Source organism: Gopherus flavomarginatus, chromosome 5 (assembly GCF_025201925.1).
Source record: "Gopherus flavomarginatus isolate rGopFla2 chromosome 5, rGopFla2.mat.asm, whole genome shotgun sequence".
In the NCBI taxonomy this organism is placed as follows: Eukaryota; Metazoa; Chordata; order Testudines; family Testudinidae; genus Gopherus; species Gopherus flavomarginatus.
Window position 1 is genome coordinate 94,772,223 of NC_066621.1, and position 18,042 is coordinate 94,790,264.

General features: G+C 48.6%; 1 protein-coding gene across 1 annotated transcript in view; it reads left to right on the forward strand.

Annotated features, from left to right (window-relative positions):
- The window catches only part of PAPLN (papilin, proteoglycan like sulfated glycoprotein), a 65,657-nt gene that overhangs the window by 14,398 nt on the left and 33,217 nt on the right, over positions 1 to 18,042 (forward strand). The window contains exons 3-10 of the mRNA XM_050957125.1: positions 7,454 to 7,569; positions 11,325 to 11,385; positions 12,191 to 12,293; positions 12,998 to 13,128; positions 13,492 to 13,615; positions 14,463 to 14,543; positions 15,721 to 15,893; positions 16,596 to 16,719. Coding sequence (XP_050813082.1) covers positions 7,454 to 7,569; positions 11,325 to 11,385; positions 12,191 to 12,293; positions 12,998 to 13,128; positions 13,492 to 13,615; positions 14,463 to 14,543; positions 15,721 to 15,893; positions 16,596 to 16,719 — 913 coding nt within the window. The remainder of the gene's footprint in view (positions 1 to 7,453; positions 7,570 to 11,324; positions 11,386 to 12,190; positions 12,294 to 12,997; positions 13,129 to 13,491; positions 13,616 to 14,462; positions 14,544 to 15,720; positions 15,894 to 16,595; positions 16,720 to 18,042) is intronic.

Consider the following 18,042-nt stretch of genomic DNA (forward strand, 5'->3'; position numbering starts at 1 on the left):
TTAGAAAATCAGGGTTGGAAGGGACCTCAGGAGGTCATCTAGTCCAACTTCCTGCTCAAAGTAGGACTAATCCCAGATAGATTTTTGCCCCAGATCCCTAAATAGCCCCCTCAAGGATTGAACTCACAACCCTGGCTTTAGCAGGACAATGCGCAAACCACTGAGCTATCTGTCCCCTCATTTTAGTCCAACCCCCTGCTCAAAGCAGGACCAATCCCCATTTGGAGGATGACCTGGTCCAAGACCATTAACACCATTTTTTCTCATTCATAATTGCTTTGTTTCTCAGCAAATTGGTTTGCAAACACAATCAGTCACATTCCTTGCTGAGGACTCCATGCACCTCAAGAGTGGACTCTCTGTCAATCCATTATGAAATAAACTGTGATCAACCCGGAAGAATCAGAACATTTTTTTTTGTGTTGAAATAACTGTTCCCCCAACCCCACAATCACATATCTCAACAATGGCCAAATGGAAACGTTTGCCCTTGATTAGACCTCAAGGATGCATCAATACAAAAATAAACTTGATGCCATTAAACAGACTTAGCAAATAAAAGCATGGAAAGTTATCTAAGAAATGCAAAGTACTGTAAGATCAAACTGGATATGAGAAATGACCTATGCAGTCTCTGGGTATGATTGTAGTTTTATGCGACAGATGTTCTACGTGACTTGACAATAAGACATAGGGAACCAAGTCCACATTAATCTTTTATCACTGAAGTTGACAGTCATACCTTCTCTTCCAGCAGGTAACATTGTGCAAACTCTTGTAGCTAGTCCTCCAATGTGGAGGCACTTTTCATCACCACCTTTTTTTGGAAACAAGCTTGTGTGCCCAAATAAGCAAGGTTTGTACCAGATCTATGTAGAGTCTAATAATTGGATTATTGGGTTCAGTGAGCCCCAGAAATGCTAATTATGGCTCAAGTAATGTGTTTGTTTTTTTGAGGAATTTCCAAGGAGTTTTGAACAGCAGTTCACAATATAAAGTTGCCAACTTAGTGGAGAACAGGGCTGATTAGATACAGTGCCCAGTGCAGTTCTTTGGGAAACTTCTGAAGGGGCTGATTCAAAGCTCTTTGAAGCCAATGACATGGATTGGGCCCTAAATGCTGAAAAATAGGACCTTAGAATGTAAGTTCCTTCTTAACCATAAAGTGGTGCTATAATTATAAAACCATTGTGTCTCCAACAGGAATTTTATGCCTGATACCTGCCAGTGCTCCCTCTATTTGCAATATGTAGTGTAGTTGTAGCCATGTCACTCCCAGGATATTAGAGAGACAAGGGGGTGAGGTAATATCTTTTATTGAACCAATTTCTGTTGGTGAGAGAGGGAAGCTTTCTATAAAGTTTTCAGAGAAGAGTTCTGTGTGGCTCGAAGGCTTGTCTCTCTCACCAGCAGGAATTGGTCCAATAAAAGATATTACCTCATCTGCCTTATCTGTCTGAAATACCCAGACTTTTCTCTTTACTTATCTACTTGTCTGTCTCCCTGAGCGGCTGAGAAATCCCCAAAGGGCCTTCTCTAACGCCACACAGGTACTGCCAACATTCTCTACCCCTCCCAGTTGGGTTTCATACCTCCTCCCCGCAGTACCTTGTACTGTAAGTTCAGTTTGTATCCTGCTTGGTTCATGGGCTCCTTAGAGCACTGTGTATATTGGAATCACTCTCAAAGGCAGGGTGTGAACCAATCCTCACGGGAGCTGGAGACATCCCTTTTACACCACTAACTGGTTACTCTGGACACAGTTGTCTTTGTAAGCAGAAGATGCCACAAATCAGGTCAGCAACAGCTTAACCCAGGAGTTACAAATGTTACACTAGACTTAGAAATGAGACCATTGACCTTAAAAAGTTCCACTTGGTTCAGAGCACCACTGTGGGGGTGCTAGCCCATTAGGGGCCATATGCAGGAATGTTTCCTCCCCCTCATATTAAAACATAACAAAAAGCTAATAGGTGGCCCCTTGAGCTGCCCCTAAAGCACTTGCTTAGTCTGCTTATGCCTAATGTTGGCTCTGGAGCACAGCAGCCTATTTACTCTGCCACACTGACCACGGAGAGCTGAGCATGTCACATGAATATCCCACTCTCTTGAGTAATCTTACTCTTTAAAATCCTCCATGCACCTGGAGTACAAGACGTCCAAGCAGAGGAGAGAGTCAGCAAGGGGGGGCATATGCCATTCTACTGCTTTAACCATTCCCACAATGGACGGCTGCCTAGTAAGGAGAGCTAACCAGAGCTTGTGTTTCTGATGCCTTTGTGTGTCAGGCAGGGCAATTCTGTACCCTGTGGTGCTTTCTCTGACATGTTAAAACATGCTCTCCTAGGCACACCCATGGCAAATTAGAGAACTCTGTGGATGTGTGTTGCTGAAGGCAGGAAAATGGAGCTGGGTGGTACACTAATAATGAACGTTGAGGATTCTGCTCGAGGGTCCAGCAGGGACAGGGGTTTAGTCATCATGGCTGACACTAGATGAAAGCATACCAGAGGCTGAGCAGAGCAAAGGAAGGCTGTTGGGACAAAAACTGGATAATGGCGTCTAGAAACAGCTTATTATAAGGATCCTGTAATAATAGATTTTGTATCTATCATAAATACACAGACCTATAAAATAGCTATATATTTATGCAAGTCTGTACACATGCACATAAGACAAGCCCAGTGCATTGTTTTGAATATATGGGAGTAGTGAGCCCAGAATGGAAATTCCTCTGTCACTATACTGCTCAGCAAGGGCTCTTTTGCTGAGATATCCCTTTTGTGCTGTGGCTAAATGAAGTAGTCACAGCACAAAAGTTGAGTCGATGGTTGCCTGGGCTCTGCAGGTCCATACACCTCACTGTGAAGAGTCCATGGGGATGTCACTCTGTGTACAGAGAAGAAAGAATGACAATACTTATATAGCAGAAATGCCTGAATATTTATCACACCAGGCCATGTGCTAAGGGAGGGCTTGAGAGCAGCTGCTGCCTTTCTACCCCCTCCCAGTTATCTGATTCTCAGCCACCTTGAGTCAGGATTTGATCTAGGTGTTTTCTTCTTCTTTCTGCTGACTGAAAGATCCTGTGTTTCCAGAATGAATTAATGCTGCTTCTGAATCAGCCAGCAGGTAGAAAGGAGAAACACCGCAGAGCAACAGATCTGTATCATGTTTCTTTCGTCTGTGTATAGGGACAGAGGATGAAGGAGGAGAGAGAAGGCATATACAGATTGATACCAGTTCAGAGGACAGGAGTAGGGGGCTGGAGGATCAATTTAAAAGATTGAGAGGCCCAAAACTCCACTGATGGGACCATTCCTAAAATGGCGAGGTGGGAAGGAGAGACAGACATCCAGCAGGTTATTTCTGACCAAGGGGAAATGCATGACTGAGTGAGACAGACTGATTAATAAGAGTTCAGCTTTGGGCCCTATGCACCAGCAATGAGTGCTCTGGCCAGGAAGATATTTACTAGAAGGGGAAAAGTGCATGGACGTGCCTGTAATGCAGAGAGAGCAGTTTCGCTGAGTCAGGCATGCTGTAGCTAGGATGAGCATAGGCGGCAGGTTATATGGGCTCGAGGTGCCCGGGCTCCAGGAATATTCAGGGCTGGGGGCCCTGCTCCAGCAATATTTGGAGCTGGGTCTCTCGCCCGGCCCTGCCTGGCCTGGGCTCTGGCCCCCGCGGGTCTTCCCCCACCGTCCCGCCCCACCACGTCCCTGCCTGGAGTGGGTCCCGGCCTCCGCCTTCTACCCCTCCCCCTGCATCCCTCCTCTGCTGCGTCTTTGCCTGCTCGTGCTGCCAGAGAACTGCTCCTGGCAGAACTGCTGTCTGCTGCCCCAGGGTCCTAGCACCTGCCATCCGCTAATGGCAAGGCAGGCTGCCCTTACCCTGCTCTTCTGCCCTAGCCCTGAGCCTCTCCAATGCCCCAAACCCCTCATTCCCAGCCAGAGCCCTCATCCCTCTGCACCCTGATCCTCTTCCCCAGCCAGAGCCCTCATCCCTCTGCACCCTAATTGTAATTCCCAGCCAGAGCCCTCATCCCTCTGCACCCTAATTGTCATCCCGAGCCAGAGCCCTCATCCCCCTGTACCCTAATCCTCTGCCTCAGCCCTGAGCCCCCCCGCAGCATGAACCCCTCATCCTCAGCCCCAACCCTCATTCCCCTGCAGCCTGATCCTCTGCCCCAGCGTGCACCACCTCCCCCTTACTGCACCACCTCCCCCTTACTACACCCCCACCCCCAGCCGAGCCTCCACCCAAACTCCGTCCCAAAGCCTGCACCCCTCACCCCCTCCTGCAAACCCACCCCCTGCCCCAGCCCAGAGCCTGCACCCAGCACCCAAACTCCTTCCCAGAGCCTGCACCCCTCACCCCTTCCTGCACCCCCATCTCCAGCCCAGAGCCTGCACCCAAACTCCGTCCCAAAGCCTGCACCCCTCACCCCCTCCTGCACACCTGCCCCAGCTCAGAGCCTGCACCCAGCACCCAAACTCCCTCCCAGAGCCTGCACCCCTCACCCCTTCCTGCACCCCCATCACCAGCCCAGAGCCTGCACCCAAACTCCATCCCAAAGCCTGCAGCCTTCACCCCCTCCTGCACGCTCACCCCCTGCCCCAGCCCAGAGCCTGCACCCAGCACCCAAACTCCTTCCCAAAGCCTGCACCCCTCCTGCACCCTAATCCCCAGCCCAGGACCTGCACCCCGGACCTCCCCCCATGAAGCCCCACCCAGAGCCTTAGGCAGGTGGAGGTGGAGTTTGAGGGGGCGGAGTTGGGGGGCAGGTTCTGGGCACCACCAACATTTCTACAAACTTGCCTCCCATGAGGATGAGAGAGATGGTCAGCACCAAGGGATTCATCTCAAGGGGTTTGGATTGTAGACTTGTAGTGTAAGAGGTTGAAGAGGGTTGTACATAGCTTGTATAATGCAAACAGGACATCAAAGTGCAAGGAGAAGGAACGACTTCTTCCAGTGCATCCTTACAAATGCTAGGGCATCACAGGAACTAGGTAGGAAGAACTCATGGGGATGTTGCAGAAAGACATTCATGAGTGTGATTCGGTAGCAGTTACAGAAATATAGTGGGATGATTCCTGTGACAGTTGTATCAGCAAAGGGAAACATTCTGTACAGGAAGGAGAGAGGAGGAGAGACAGCTGTGGGTGTTACACCAAGGACTCATATACAAGCAAGGAAATATATATAGAAAATAAAAAAGCCATCTCCAGAAGACAGGGGGAATGTACACACTGTTTTCTGGAGGAGGACTAATTTGATAGTTTACAAGGGCCAGGCCAAGCTATGGCTGGGCCAACAGTCGTACTGGAGATCTGAAACAACCATTTTAGGATCAGCCTGACCCGACCCAACCCAGCAACTATTCTGTTACAACATAAGATCACAATGAGTGATGTCATCATGCTGTGCTGCCAGCCTGCAACAGCTTGTTCTTCAGCAGGAGACCATTCCCGGAGTGCAACTGGAAGATGATGTCTGGGTGCAGGAGAATGCCAGCTTTATCCAGAACACATATGCCTTCATTACACAGGGGTTGCAGTGGCAGTCAGCACACAGGAGGTTAATAGCCTTTGGCTGCTCTTTTCTGCAAGGTTGTAAATAGTGTAAGATTTGACTATTACATGAGTTTGTATTTAAAGTACCAAAGAATGTTTAGGGAAGCTCTGGATATGTTCCAAAAGACACAGTCACCTTTGCACCCCTCCCTTCCAGAGCTGTACCCAATACAGCTTGGATGCAGTCCAGGCTCTGGGCCCTTGAGATTGATGTAACCATTACAGTAGACATCCTGGGTTCATAAATCCTGCCAGATAAACTCAATTGCTTTTTGGATAGAATTATAACATTAAAGGGCAAAGGAAATGGAGTGGTTGTAAAGACAGCTACTGGCTCCTGTTGCAACCTTTTATATCTCTCAGCTCCATCGTCCAGGCAGTAGCAACGTTGGCTTGCTGCCCAAGCAGACACTTAGCCCCTCTCAACTGCAGGATTTGCAAACAGAGCCCTGTGGACACAGACACACAACTCTAGTTACAAGACTTATTTTCAATTACCATTCTAAATCCAGGACTCCTATCTCTCTCTGGGGTGCACTGTTTTCCCCCCTTCTTTCTTCCAAATAATCTCATAGTAAATAATCTCCTTGCCTCCCTGCAATCATTATTCCTTCTCAGACTATCTCCCCCCTCCCCGAGTTCCACATCCTTCTCTGTACTGATCGTGCTGACTGCGATGAGCCAGGTTTCCCCCAGCTACAATATTTTACACCCTTCCGGGGCAATGTTCTCTTACTGATAGCATTGCGCTTAGTACCAATATTTTATCCTAGTCTTAAATGTATCTGTGGGTTCCCTTGACGCCCATACCTCAGTTGTATCATCTAGAATACAAACATGATTAGGACTATCAATGCTGATGCCCAGAGCATGTGGTGACCACCAGGGATAGTCAGGAAAAAATGTTCCTCCCTGGAATCATATTGCAGATAGCTGCATTGTAGGTGTTTTATGCCTTTCTCTTAAGAGTCGGGCCTGGAGACAGGATAAAGGAGTAGATGGCACTGTTGATCTGGTCTGGGATGGTGATGCCTATGTCAGCATATCTTTTTGCCTAATCTGGGAAGTAGTGCTTTGTGTCTAGACCAAATTTCATTGCACTGCAACCCCCTTTTGACAACAAAAATTACTACACGACCCTGGAAATGGGGACTGAAGACCAAACCCCTCCGCCCCAGGCAGGGGAGCCAAAGTAGGAGCCTTAGGCCCACCCCACTAGGTTGGAGGGCAAAGTCAAAGCTTGAGGGCTTTTGTCCTGGGCCGGTGGGAGCTGTAACCTGAGCCCCGCCGCCCAAGGCTGAAGCCCTCAGGTTTCAGCTCCAACTCTGGGCGGTGGGGCTCAGACTTTTGGCTTCAGCTCCAGGTCCCAGCAAGCCTAATACCAGCCCTGGTGACCCCATTAAAAAAGAATCACAACCCACTTTGGGGTCCTGACCAACAGTTTGAGAACTGCTGGTCTAGAGTGTTGGGAGAAACATCCCAAGGAACTGGAATCCTTTCTTGGAGGCAATCGAATCGATTGAAGGTGAATAGAGTTGGCCCATATGTTTAGGCTGCAATAAAAGACTTGTGGCACAGCCATGGTGGGCCCAGATCAGCTGGCTCAAGTTCACAGGACTTGGTCTGCAGGGCCATAAAACTGCAGTTTAGATGTTCAGGCTTGTGATCCCGTGGGTGGGTGGGGCACTGGATGCTTTTTCTAGTACTTAAGGCTTTTTGTTCTTGGCTCTTGTCCTTTTCCCTGTATCTCCTTACCCATTAGCTAGGGAGAGGGAATGGTAACACCTTTGCTTGGTACAGCATGATGTAGTTGGTTCAATTTTGCTGCTTTTGTTCTGTCTCAACGTGTTCACTTGAATGTTTGGTTTTCACAGGCCCACAAGGCAAAGCGGCAGATTGATTTCTGGGGGGGCTGGGGAGAATGGAGCGGGTGCAGTCGGAGCTGTGGCGGGGGCATCAGCTTTCGGCAGCGACGCTGCTACTCGCAAAGGTGAGGGCTCTCTCTTTTTATATTACCGTGCTCTTTCTCCTCCCATAAGAGGCATCACCAGGTAGCTCAGGGTAGCTTTCTAATTTCTCTTGGTGGACTGAGCTGTCAATCACCTACCAAAGAAAGTTTGACCTGTCACTCTTATTCCCTGCATGGAAATAAGGCTAAATCTGTTTTCTGGAAGGCATCTCTAATAAGCAGCTCTCCCCCAAAAGAGTTCATTTAGAGATGAAGTAGAATGTAGTGTATATAAATAAGATGAAACTGAGAGGCAGAGTTTGGCTCCAGAATGGGGCCAGATCCCCAGCAAGTGTAAATCAGCATTGCTCCATTAGCCTCAATAGAGCTTCAACAATTTACACCAGCCTAGGAGCTGACCTTAGGTTTCTTTTATTAGGGTTTAGAGTGTGGCTTCAAAGCTGAACAAGGCTAAAATTTGATTTTGGTGATGCCAAAATTGCATCAGCTTTTCTGTCAAAATTTCAGCCCAAATATCTTAGATCTTGAGAAACCAGCTGTTGCCACTGGATCCAGAAAATAGGCCTTTTCCAGTTTTCAGCCCTAGACACAGCTAAAATTATGGTGGTGGGTTCAGATCCAGGGGAACAAATCCAAACTGACCCACATTCAAGGTGGATTGAGTGGGGTTCTTATCTGAGGTTACAGTTTGGGGCCATCTCTAATATATAATGGAGTCACAGTAAAAACTCTATTATATAGGAAGCTTTTCACATAGTTTTTGTTACAAACCTGATGGAGATTTTCCTCTAACTTTCTGAACAGGCTGGGCTCGCTTCAGTCTGAAATGCCCATGCTAGAGGAGAATGGCATTGTTGGAAAGTTTGAGGTTAATTGGACAAGAAAAGTTGTGTTTGGGGCACAAGTTTGATATGGCAAAATGGTGTCTTTCTGGCCAGGATTATGGTGCCCTGTGGGGGAAACATGCACACCACTGTGCCTATCATTCTCCAGCAGGCAGAAAGCCAAGTCTGTGCTAAGATCTTTCAGACCAGAGCTGGTGGAAGTTTTCCACTGGAATGATTTTTGATGACACGATGTTAACAGTGCCTAAGATATGTCCACATGACAGCTTCCTTGGTGAGGCAGCACTTAATGGGAATCATGGGTGTGAACTATCTGGCCAGAAAAGGGAAACCCCTTTCTGCAAATTTTTTTTTCAAATTTCCAAAAAACATTTCATCTCAAATTGGGACAAAGTCAAAAACACTCCCCCCACCCCTCCCACCCCCCAAGGAAGGGATTCCCAGAAAAATTCTGATTGTCCATCAGGAAAATTAAAACAACCTCTCTGCCAAAGAGGTTCTTGTAAGTTTCATTTTCTGCTTCAGGGAAAAGGTAAAATTGACAAGAGCCTTCCAGGCAGGCTGTTGGTGGCTGAGTGCGCAGGTGTTCCTTTTTCCCAGTGCTCAGCCTTCCTGCCACCTGCCTCACCTGGCTGTGTCTCTGGTGGGGAAGCTGAGCTGCCCTGGTTCTCTTCTCCCTACTGTCTGGCTGCCAGAGAGAGGAGGTGGTGAGGCTATGAGCCAGGAAGTCAGAGAACAGGGGCACTTGGCCTCTGGCAGCCTCAGTCAGATTCTCTTAGATTAAATCCTTCAGTTCTCCCCGAATGGAGTTGTTCTGGAAATCCCTTCCCATGAAGAACTTTGCATTTTTGATACTGGGACAATGTTTCCCCCCAAAAAATGTGATTTTTCACAGGAGGGGATTTCGTTTTTCTGGCCTCTATTTCAGACCCATGTGTAGACGTGCAGACTTACCCCTGCAGCATCTCCTGCTGGTCTGTTCCAGGAATTAGCTCATTCCAGCTCTAGAGCACCCTCTGCAGGCCAGTGATCCTCCTGTCCTCTGGCCCCCATGTCCCTCCCTGGACCCAGTGCCCTTTATTCCCACCTTGCCTCAGTATATGGCTACTGCCTGTCATTGTCTATCCCCCATGCCCTGGGGCAGACTGCAGTATCAGCCTACTCATCACTGGCAAGGAGGGTTTGGATCTGCTGCCTTGGCCTACTTCTGGGCTGCCCTCTGCAACCTCCAATACCTGTTAGTCCAATGCTAGGCCGCAGCCTGGAGCTCCCTGGCTCCTCAGCCTTTCCCCAGCCCTGCTTCACTCAGGTACCCTGTGTCCGGCTTCCTGCAGCCAGGCCCTTCTCCCTCTACAGGCAGAGGGAGACTTTGGGCTTCTGGCTCACAGCTTCTTATAGAGGCCATCTGGGCCTGACTGGGGCATGGTCACAGCTGAGCCTACTTTCCCCAATCAGCCCAGGCTTCTTGCCCCAGCCACAGCCCTCTCCTGGGCTGTTTTAAGCCCTTCAGGGCAGGTGCAGGGGACCACCCTGTTACACCATGATTCTCAACAGGTGCTGTTCTACCAGCAGAAGCCATAAGGTAACAGTGCCTGAACAATGGTCAACATTGTTCTCCCTTCGGCTCCTCAATATCCTTTTAAAATAGGCTTTTTATAAGAGTTCTGATTATTCTGCAGTATTAAAAAAAAAAACAAAATCTCCAAGCATACCTCTTCCCTTTGCTTCATGATCTGGCCTGTCTCGCTCTGTGTTGACTCAGCATTCCGGGAGACCCGCCTTGCTGTGTCACAAGTGTTGAGATGACGGACCGAGAGAGTAGGAGGAGGGGTACAACCAGTGGCAAATTAGCCACTGGGCCAGTAGTCTGTGTCCAGAGACCCTGGCCAATTTGGGGGCCCCCCAGAAAAATGGGCACCCCCACATCCTGACCTGCTTCACCTGCCTGCCAGGTGGGCCCAGGGGCTTGCCCCACTCCACCTGCCCAGCACTCCCACTGGGAAGTGAGGTCAGGATGTGGGGACTTGCCCTGCTCTGCCCACCTGGAGCTCCTGCTGGGGACCTGGGGATGCCCTCAGGCCCAGACCCTGCTCCCCGGCAGGAGTGCCAGGTGTGGGGGGTTAGGGCAGGGCAAGCGCCTGCACCCCAACTCCATTTCCCTAGCAGGAGGGCTGGGGGGGCAGGGTTGGGGAACTGCAGGGTGGGGGGTGGAGAGAGGCCTCCACTTGCTCAGGCCCAGGACCCCACAAATCCCTAATCCACCTCTGGGTACAACAGATGGCTTTTTCAAATCCAATTTCTCCCTGGATATGAACTTGTCAGGCATTGAGCTGTATCCCTCTCATTTTGAAGAGTCAGCAATAGAATCAGGGAAGATGGTTACCTCCCTTCCCTTTGGCCATTCTGTTCTTCCAGCTAATGAGTCCCATAACAGGAGGAATGTGAATGGCAGGGTAGTTTGAAGTGTGCACGTACACTGACTTCATATCCATTGCCACTCCACCCACTCTTCCTACTCACCCCCAGGTAGACATGCTGTATCACACAGGTGCTGTTAGAGACATCAAGCTTTGTGTTAATAAAAAGCCTGACAAAGAATAAAAAAAACTGCCTGCATTAATTGGTGGGGAAAAAATGTTGCCCCCAGAAAATTTAAAAACCACCCTGTGACAATACATAGTGTATATACTACCTGTATCTATAACAAGATTACAGCAAGAGAATGTGCTGAAAGATGCCAGGTTCAGTACTGTAGGAAAGAAATGGGCTATCTTAAGTTGTTAGCTCTTTGGGACAGGGAACGTGTCTTAGTGCTGCATGCTGTGTGCTGATAAATTCACTGTGTTACCTGGGAGATTATTAATAAATAGCAATGGGGATGATATTTACAATCTCTTCAGAACTACTTCACGTTGTTTCTCTGTCTTTCAGGACAGATGGTGGGTCTAACTGTATTGGACCAACTCGAAACTATCACTTGTGCAATATTCAGGTACAGTGCTCAGTATATTCTCTCCCTGCTGCTTCCTCTCCTGAAGGAGCTTAATTTTCTTCAGAAGCCGTGTGCTGAGCCCACTCAGTGCCAATGGGATTCTTCTCCTCCCAGGAGCACCAGAGCCAGTATTGCTGGTGAACACTGTTTGCTTGGGGACGCTCACAGGTGACTAGGCCCCAGGCTAGAATTTGTGCCCTTGTGCAATAGATTCTGGGCACATACCAACTCTGTTTGGTGATTGCAGCATGTAGCTATTAATGTAAATACAATTATCTCACCCTCAGTTTTCTGAAAACCCCAGTATCTGCTCACTACACTGAGAATTCCTTCTACTATCCAGAGCCTATTCAGAGATTCCCAACACATACAGAGCATCAAGGTTGCATTTGAGAGACTGTGGGGAGCAGAGAGAGCAGGAAGACAATATGAGAAAAGGTTTAGGGCTCTGGGTCTGAATTCTTTGACTATGAGGCGGGTCTGGTTTATTATGGACAATGCCATGGAAAGAAATCAGGGAGCACTCATACTGTTGATGTTCATGGTTATAGCTTGGTAGCCATCCAAAGACCTTCTCTCTGGGAAGAGGCAGTTCCCTAATCACCTGCTTTAAGAGAAGAATGAAGCTGGCCTGACCTGGAGACAGCTTAACGCGCTGTCATGTGTCAGAGCTGCATTCAGGAGTGACTTTGTCATTGCCAGTCTGTGAGGAAACTGTGAGGAACACACCCCAGTGAGATCCTTTCCTTTACCTCCATCCTGCCTGTGAAAACGTTATGCGACTGGGTCCTCTCTTCCCCCACAGAGCTGCCCTGAGGGCTCCAGAGACTTCCGAGCAGAACAGTGTGCTGAGTTTGATGGGACAGAATTCCAAGGAAAGAGATACAAGTGGCTGCCTTATTATGGAGGTAATGAATACAAGGTTTTAAACTTGTTTGATTTGGGGGTATTTGGCTTTTCCTGAAAGTAGGGGGTCTCTGTCTGGAAAGAGTCCTAAATGCATAGGTGTCTGTTCGGAGGGGTCCTCTTCTGGAACAGCTATAGGTGTCTGTTGGAATGGATCATCTTCCAGAAAAATTGCATAAGATCTCTGGCAAGGGCTGCCTTCAAGGCACAGAAATCTATAGCTCCAGCAGCTGTTCAACATCTTTGATAATCAGGCAAAAGGTATCTCAGATTGGATCCCCCAAAATCCAAGCTCTTCATGTTTGCTGCCAAAAATCTTGCTACATGTGGTTTGCTCAAGGACACTCAGAGAACCAAGTGCAGAAGCAGGAATAGAAATCAGAAGTCCTAGCTCTCTGCTCTACCCACTGGACTCTACTGTCTTCCATATTCACCCAGCCAGCTCTGAGTTATTGGGGTTTTTTAAGCTTACTTGAAGAATTTCATTCTTTGTTGATATGTTACTGCTGTTCTTCTGTCTTAACATTTGTTCAGTCTCTCCGAAAAGCCTCGTACTACATGGGAATGCATTCTGCAGGAACCAGTCATTAATGTTAATAGCAATCCACTCCTCAGGGCCTAATCCTACATTTCAGGTTCAGGCTCATGGTGTGTTTGTAAGGGATTAACCATGTCACATGACACCTGCTATTTTCTTCCCTTCCAGCTCCCAATAAATGCGAGTTAAACTGTATTCCCAAGGGAGAGAACTTCTACTACAGGCACAAGGAAGCAGTGACTGATGGGACACCCTGTGAGCCAGGCAAACGGGATGTTTGTGTCGAGGGGGTCTGCCAAGTAAGTCATCCTACCACCTCATCCCTTTTCTGTGAGAGAGAGTGGGTGTATGTCAGTCTTCTTGGCATTTCCCTTTGTCCTATCCAGCACTTCCCAAACAATGCCCTTGTCACCCAACAACACAGCAAATGCATTTGGTTTCTAGGGAACTGAAGGGAGAGTGGGGCGCATGTACATACGTTTCTGTGGACTCCTGGGGAGAGTTAACCACCAGCCCAGTCACCCACCCTTTCTACTGCACCCCGGAGCTATCTAGTTTATCCTCCTCCTAGTGATCAGTCTAGGCCCTGGCCTTTTCTTTCTCCATCCCACCCCATGCTCTGGTTTTGGTTTCAGCACATTAATGCCATTGTTTTCTGACAGGCTGTCGGCTGTGACAACATGCTCAATTCTGCCAAGAAGGAAGATAAGTGCCTGCAGTGTGGAGGGGATGGCAGGGCCTGTTACGAGGTGAAGGGTACTTTTGATGTGCTCAGCCTCCCCAAAGGTACAGTAGTAGTGGATTTTCTAGAAGGGTGAACAGGGGAGAAGGACAGAGTAAGCCTAGCCTCATTTTGACCCTTCGCATGAAGCTGGTGGATTTATCTGCTCTTTCTGTTTACTGGAGCCATTAGACCAGTGCACTCACCCAACCCACCCATACAGTAGGCTAGAGCTAGAAAACATAGTGATCACCTCTATGTGGGGGTCCCCTCCTATTTCCCACTGCAGCCCTAAGGTTCTCCTGCTCCCCCTCTCTTGTAGATGCCACAACTCTTCTAGACAAGAGACACTCCATTAAACTATCCCTCAGAGCATGCCTGCTGGAAGTGCTCTTTGCAATGGAGCTGGTTACCCAAGGTCTGCAGAACCTTTCAAAGGAGTGGGAGACTGAGACCAGGACTTGGAAGCTGGCTCTCCCACATTTATCTGGCTCTGAACTACTTCTTCAGCCTAATGATTGCACTGGGATGAATCTTTGTCTGCGGAGTTGCAATCTGATGCATTTTGAAATGTCAGAGATAGGAAACACTGAAAATTAGGGTTTATAATGGAAGCCCAAACAGGCCCCTGACCATATTGTTTTCAGGGTGCGATGCTCTGATAACGCTGCTCTCAGATGTATTTTAGCCATGAAGTGGGTGGACTAAACCATGAGTGAAACAAATCTGGGTGCAGCCATCCTAAAATCAAAGAAGCTGCAACAGCTGGATTGAGTTCTTTCCAGTTATCTCCAAACTCATCCATGCAGCCACTAGTGCAGTTGGGCACAGCTCCCACACACATAGGTGAGCCTCTCACATCCTCCATCACTGTCTGTCAGTACCTTGACCAACTTCCTTCATTTTCTTCAGGTTACAATCAAATCTTCATCATTCCCATGGGAGCCACAAGCCTCCGCATTAAGGAAGTTATGCCCAGCAGGAACTTCCTGGGTAAGACAGACATTGTAATGAATGTATTACGACACCAGAAAAATGGACTCAAGCCACAAAATTCTATTCTGACTTTCAAACACACCGGATTTCAGGGGCATGTGGGGCTGAAGCTTGGGCCTGCCCCCTGCAAAGGGAGGAGCTGGGCACAAAGTTCAATTCTAAATCCAGGTTTGGATATTGAACACCATTGGAGAACTAGGGGTGCTCAGACCTGGGACTCGGACTTGGCCCAGCACCACTACTGTGACTCTACATATGTGAGGATAAAAAGACCAAGCCCTATTTAAACCTTCTGCCTGGAACTTCTAAGAGTCTGGCAAACATGGCAAAGTTTGGGTTGGGATTTATCTGTTTGCCACAAAGCTTGGTAAAGTCAAATCCAAACTTCTGCCACCTCTGCTTTCAGGATGGGCTCTCAGCACACAGGCCTCTTCTGGGCTGGCCAGTTCCTTGTACATTAGGCCCTATCTTCCCTATGTTCTATGGATGGACTCCTGACATGCTCTTGTACAGTACAAACATGGCAGGGTTTTCATTATGGTGTCAAAATGTTCTATGCCACATTGCAACACAAACACCTTTGCCTACCAAACAGAACATGCAATAATCAGATGAGGAATGGAAAGTACAGCAAGGGCTGGAATGGAATCTGTGGCAAAAAGTTGGACCATGCAGTGAAAAAGGCTCACAGTGCAGAAAAGCAGAGAGCCTGAGCAAGACAGTAGGGAGCATCAGTGGGGCTAGAATGTTGTCACAGGATAATGATTTCCTACAGGGACTTGATTTGACTTGGCATTTATTGAAAACAAACACCGAAGGGAAACACAGCTGTTTATCTCCAGTGCAGAAGGTACTGAACACAAGAGGGCATTCGTTTCCCGTGAGTTACCATGTTTGATGCAGCCGTTGCCACTGTCTAATGGACACTGGTATGTTAGCCCAGCAGTTACTCTCAGCTTTTAGGAAGGTTGTGGTGCTTGTGTGAGGAAGCTGGGTTTCAAGCTGTTGAACTGAGGGCTTTGTGAGTTGCTGATGTCCTGTGAGATCTAGAGCAGAGTGTAAAGCCATGTTATATGGCATCTGGTTGAAGTGGTGTCAGCGTATCATGTGAATAGTGGATCTTCCAAATCATTCATCCCCCACCTCCTCTCTTGTGCCCTGTGGCTTTGTCCAGCCATCAAGAATGTGCAGGGGGAATATTATCTGAATGGGCACTGGACGATTGACTTCAGCCGAGACCTGCATATCGCTAGCACAGTTATGCACTACGATAGAGGCTCTGAAGGGGACCTGGCCCCTGAGCTGCTTCACTCCAGGGGTCCCACCACTGAGCCCTTAGTCATTGAGGTAAGCAGCTGTGTTTATCCTCTCTTAATATCGTCCTGCTCTGTTTGTAGGTCTTGGGCTGCACGTCACATTTTGCAGAGATGATGTGCTTGGTTTCTACAGGATAATGTCAGAAGATGGCAGGGGAGGTGATACACCTATACTGAGCCCAGTGAGCAGGGAGATCACCAGGGCCAGCCTTATGATCTGTGGGGCCTTCCCCTGTAAGAAGGGGAACTATCAAGCCATGTTCACACCACTGTCTGCTCTGGTTCTGTTGCCAGAGAGGCAGCAGGAGGAGACCTGCTAGTGACTAGCTGTCTCTTCTTTCTGGTAAAGAAGCTAAAGAAGATAATAGGGGAAGCTCACGATTTAAAGATCTGGTATAGGATGGGGGCACCCAAGTAGCTATTCATTATGCTTATGCGTAAGGCCAGCCCAGGATACCACCTGCTGCCTATTAGAGGATCAGCACAATCAACCAGCTCTGAGAAAGATGCATGCTCTCTCTTCCCTGGAAAAAGTGCTCTAAGTCTTAGAGTCTAAGATGTATTAGGGAGGACACAAAGCACAGAAAATAAATGGCCAATGAACAGGGGGTGCAAGGAGCAGAAGGAGGAGTTTACCTTGCATGGATCCTGAGATAAGGACGGAAAGCGTGGCCAGGAGAGAGAAAATACTGTTTTGTTTTCTGGCTCTTACTTCATTCTCTTTCCTTTGCAGCTCATCAGCCAGGAGCCAAACCAGGGGGTGCTGTATGAATACTACCTGCCCATGCAAGGGTACAGCTCGGGCTACAGCTGGAGCTATGGCTCTTGGAGTGATTGCAGCTCGGAGTGCGGTGGAGGTGAGAGGGTTGGGGGCACCCTCACCAGTGGCAGACAGTACCCAATGCACAGCCAGTATCCAAAAGGGAAGACACTATGTACTGCCATCTGAAAAGCTGTCAGCGGCCCCTTCCCCAGGGCTGTCCCACAGAGAGATTAAGGAGCATTGGCAGCTGCAGTAGGCTATGAAGGGTCTGTGAATCAGAGGCCAGGCTGGGGGTCACTTCAGGATTGTTCCCTGCTTTCTGTTTTCAATGCTTTGTCCAGTCTAGTTTTCTATGTCCTGAGTGATGGTGCTCCCACTGCTTCCCTTGGGGACAGTTTTCCAGACCAATAGATCTCTTTGCCAAGGATTTCTTTCTGACAGGCAGCCTAAGTTTTCTTTGGTTTAACTTCAGCCCTTTACACACAGTTTTGCCTGCTCGAGCCACCCAAAACACATCCTCACCAAGCCCAGCTCCTTGCTGCTCCACCCCCATGTGACTCAGCCTGCCACCGCTAGTGCCTCCATATGGAGCATCCATCCAGCAGAGAGGCTGCCAGAGCTCCCCTGTGGTCACGCTATGTACACATTAACACACTCATGGATTCTCAATGAAAACCAGTTTCACAGTATGCTGAGCTCCTGCCTGCCCTTTCTCACCTTCTTTGCTAGTGGCTGCTGCAGTGACTTACCACTCTTGCCCATAATATGAGTTCAAGGATGCCTCTGTAGAAGGTGACATCACCTCACCTGCTGTTATAATCCTGGAATAGGGATGCAGAGTTGCCCCTTTCCCCAGGGGCTGATCCACTTTCATCCTGGCTTAAACCCAGCCTCATTGGGCTGACCCTCAGCTCTGCTATTGTAACAAGTCCATGTGTTGCAGAAAACAGACACAATTACTAGATAAATTATGTTTGGCCGGGAACACCACTCAGGAGCCAGGATTAGAATCCTGGTTCTTCAACTTCCAAAACACAGGGCACCGCCACCTGAGCTAAAGGAAAATTCCTTCTGGGTCTCTCTTACCCTTCCAGTGGGCCCAGCCGCTATCTAGGGTAGGTACTTCTACAGCATCTTTCACCAGAGTATTTGAGCACCTCACAATTGTTCGTGTGTTTATCCTCCCAACACCACCCTGGAGTAGGATAATACTAAGATCCACATTTTACAGTTGGGGAGCTGAGACACAGAGAGTCCATGGAGAAGCAGGGAATTGAACCCAGGTCTCTCAGGTCCTAGGCTACTGCCCTAACCACTGGACAATTTATGGGGGAACAGATTGTATAGAGACTCCTGGAGGTGCACCTGGCCCAGTTCTCTCGGCAGCCTGCAGATGCTGTGAGGGCTCCAGACTACC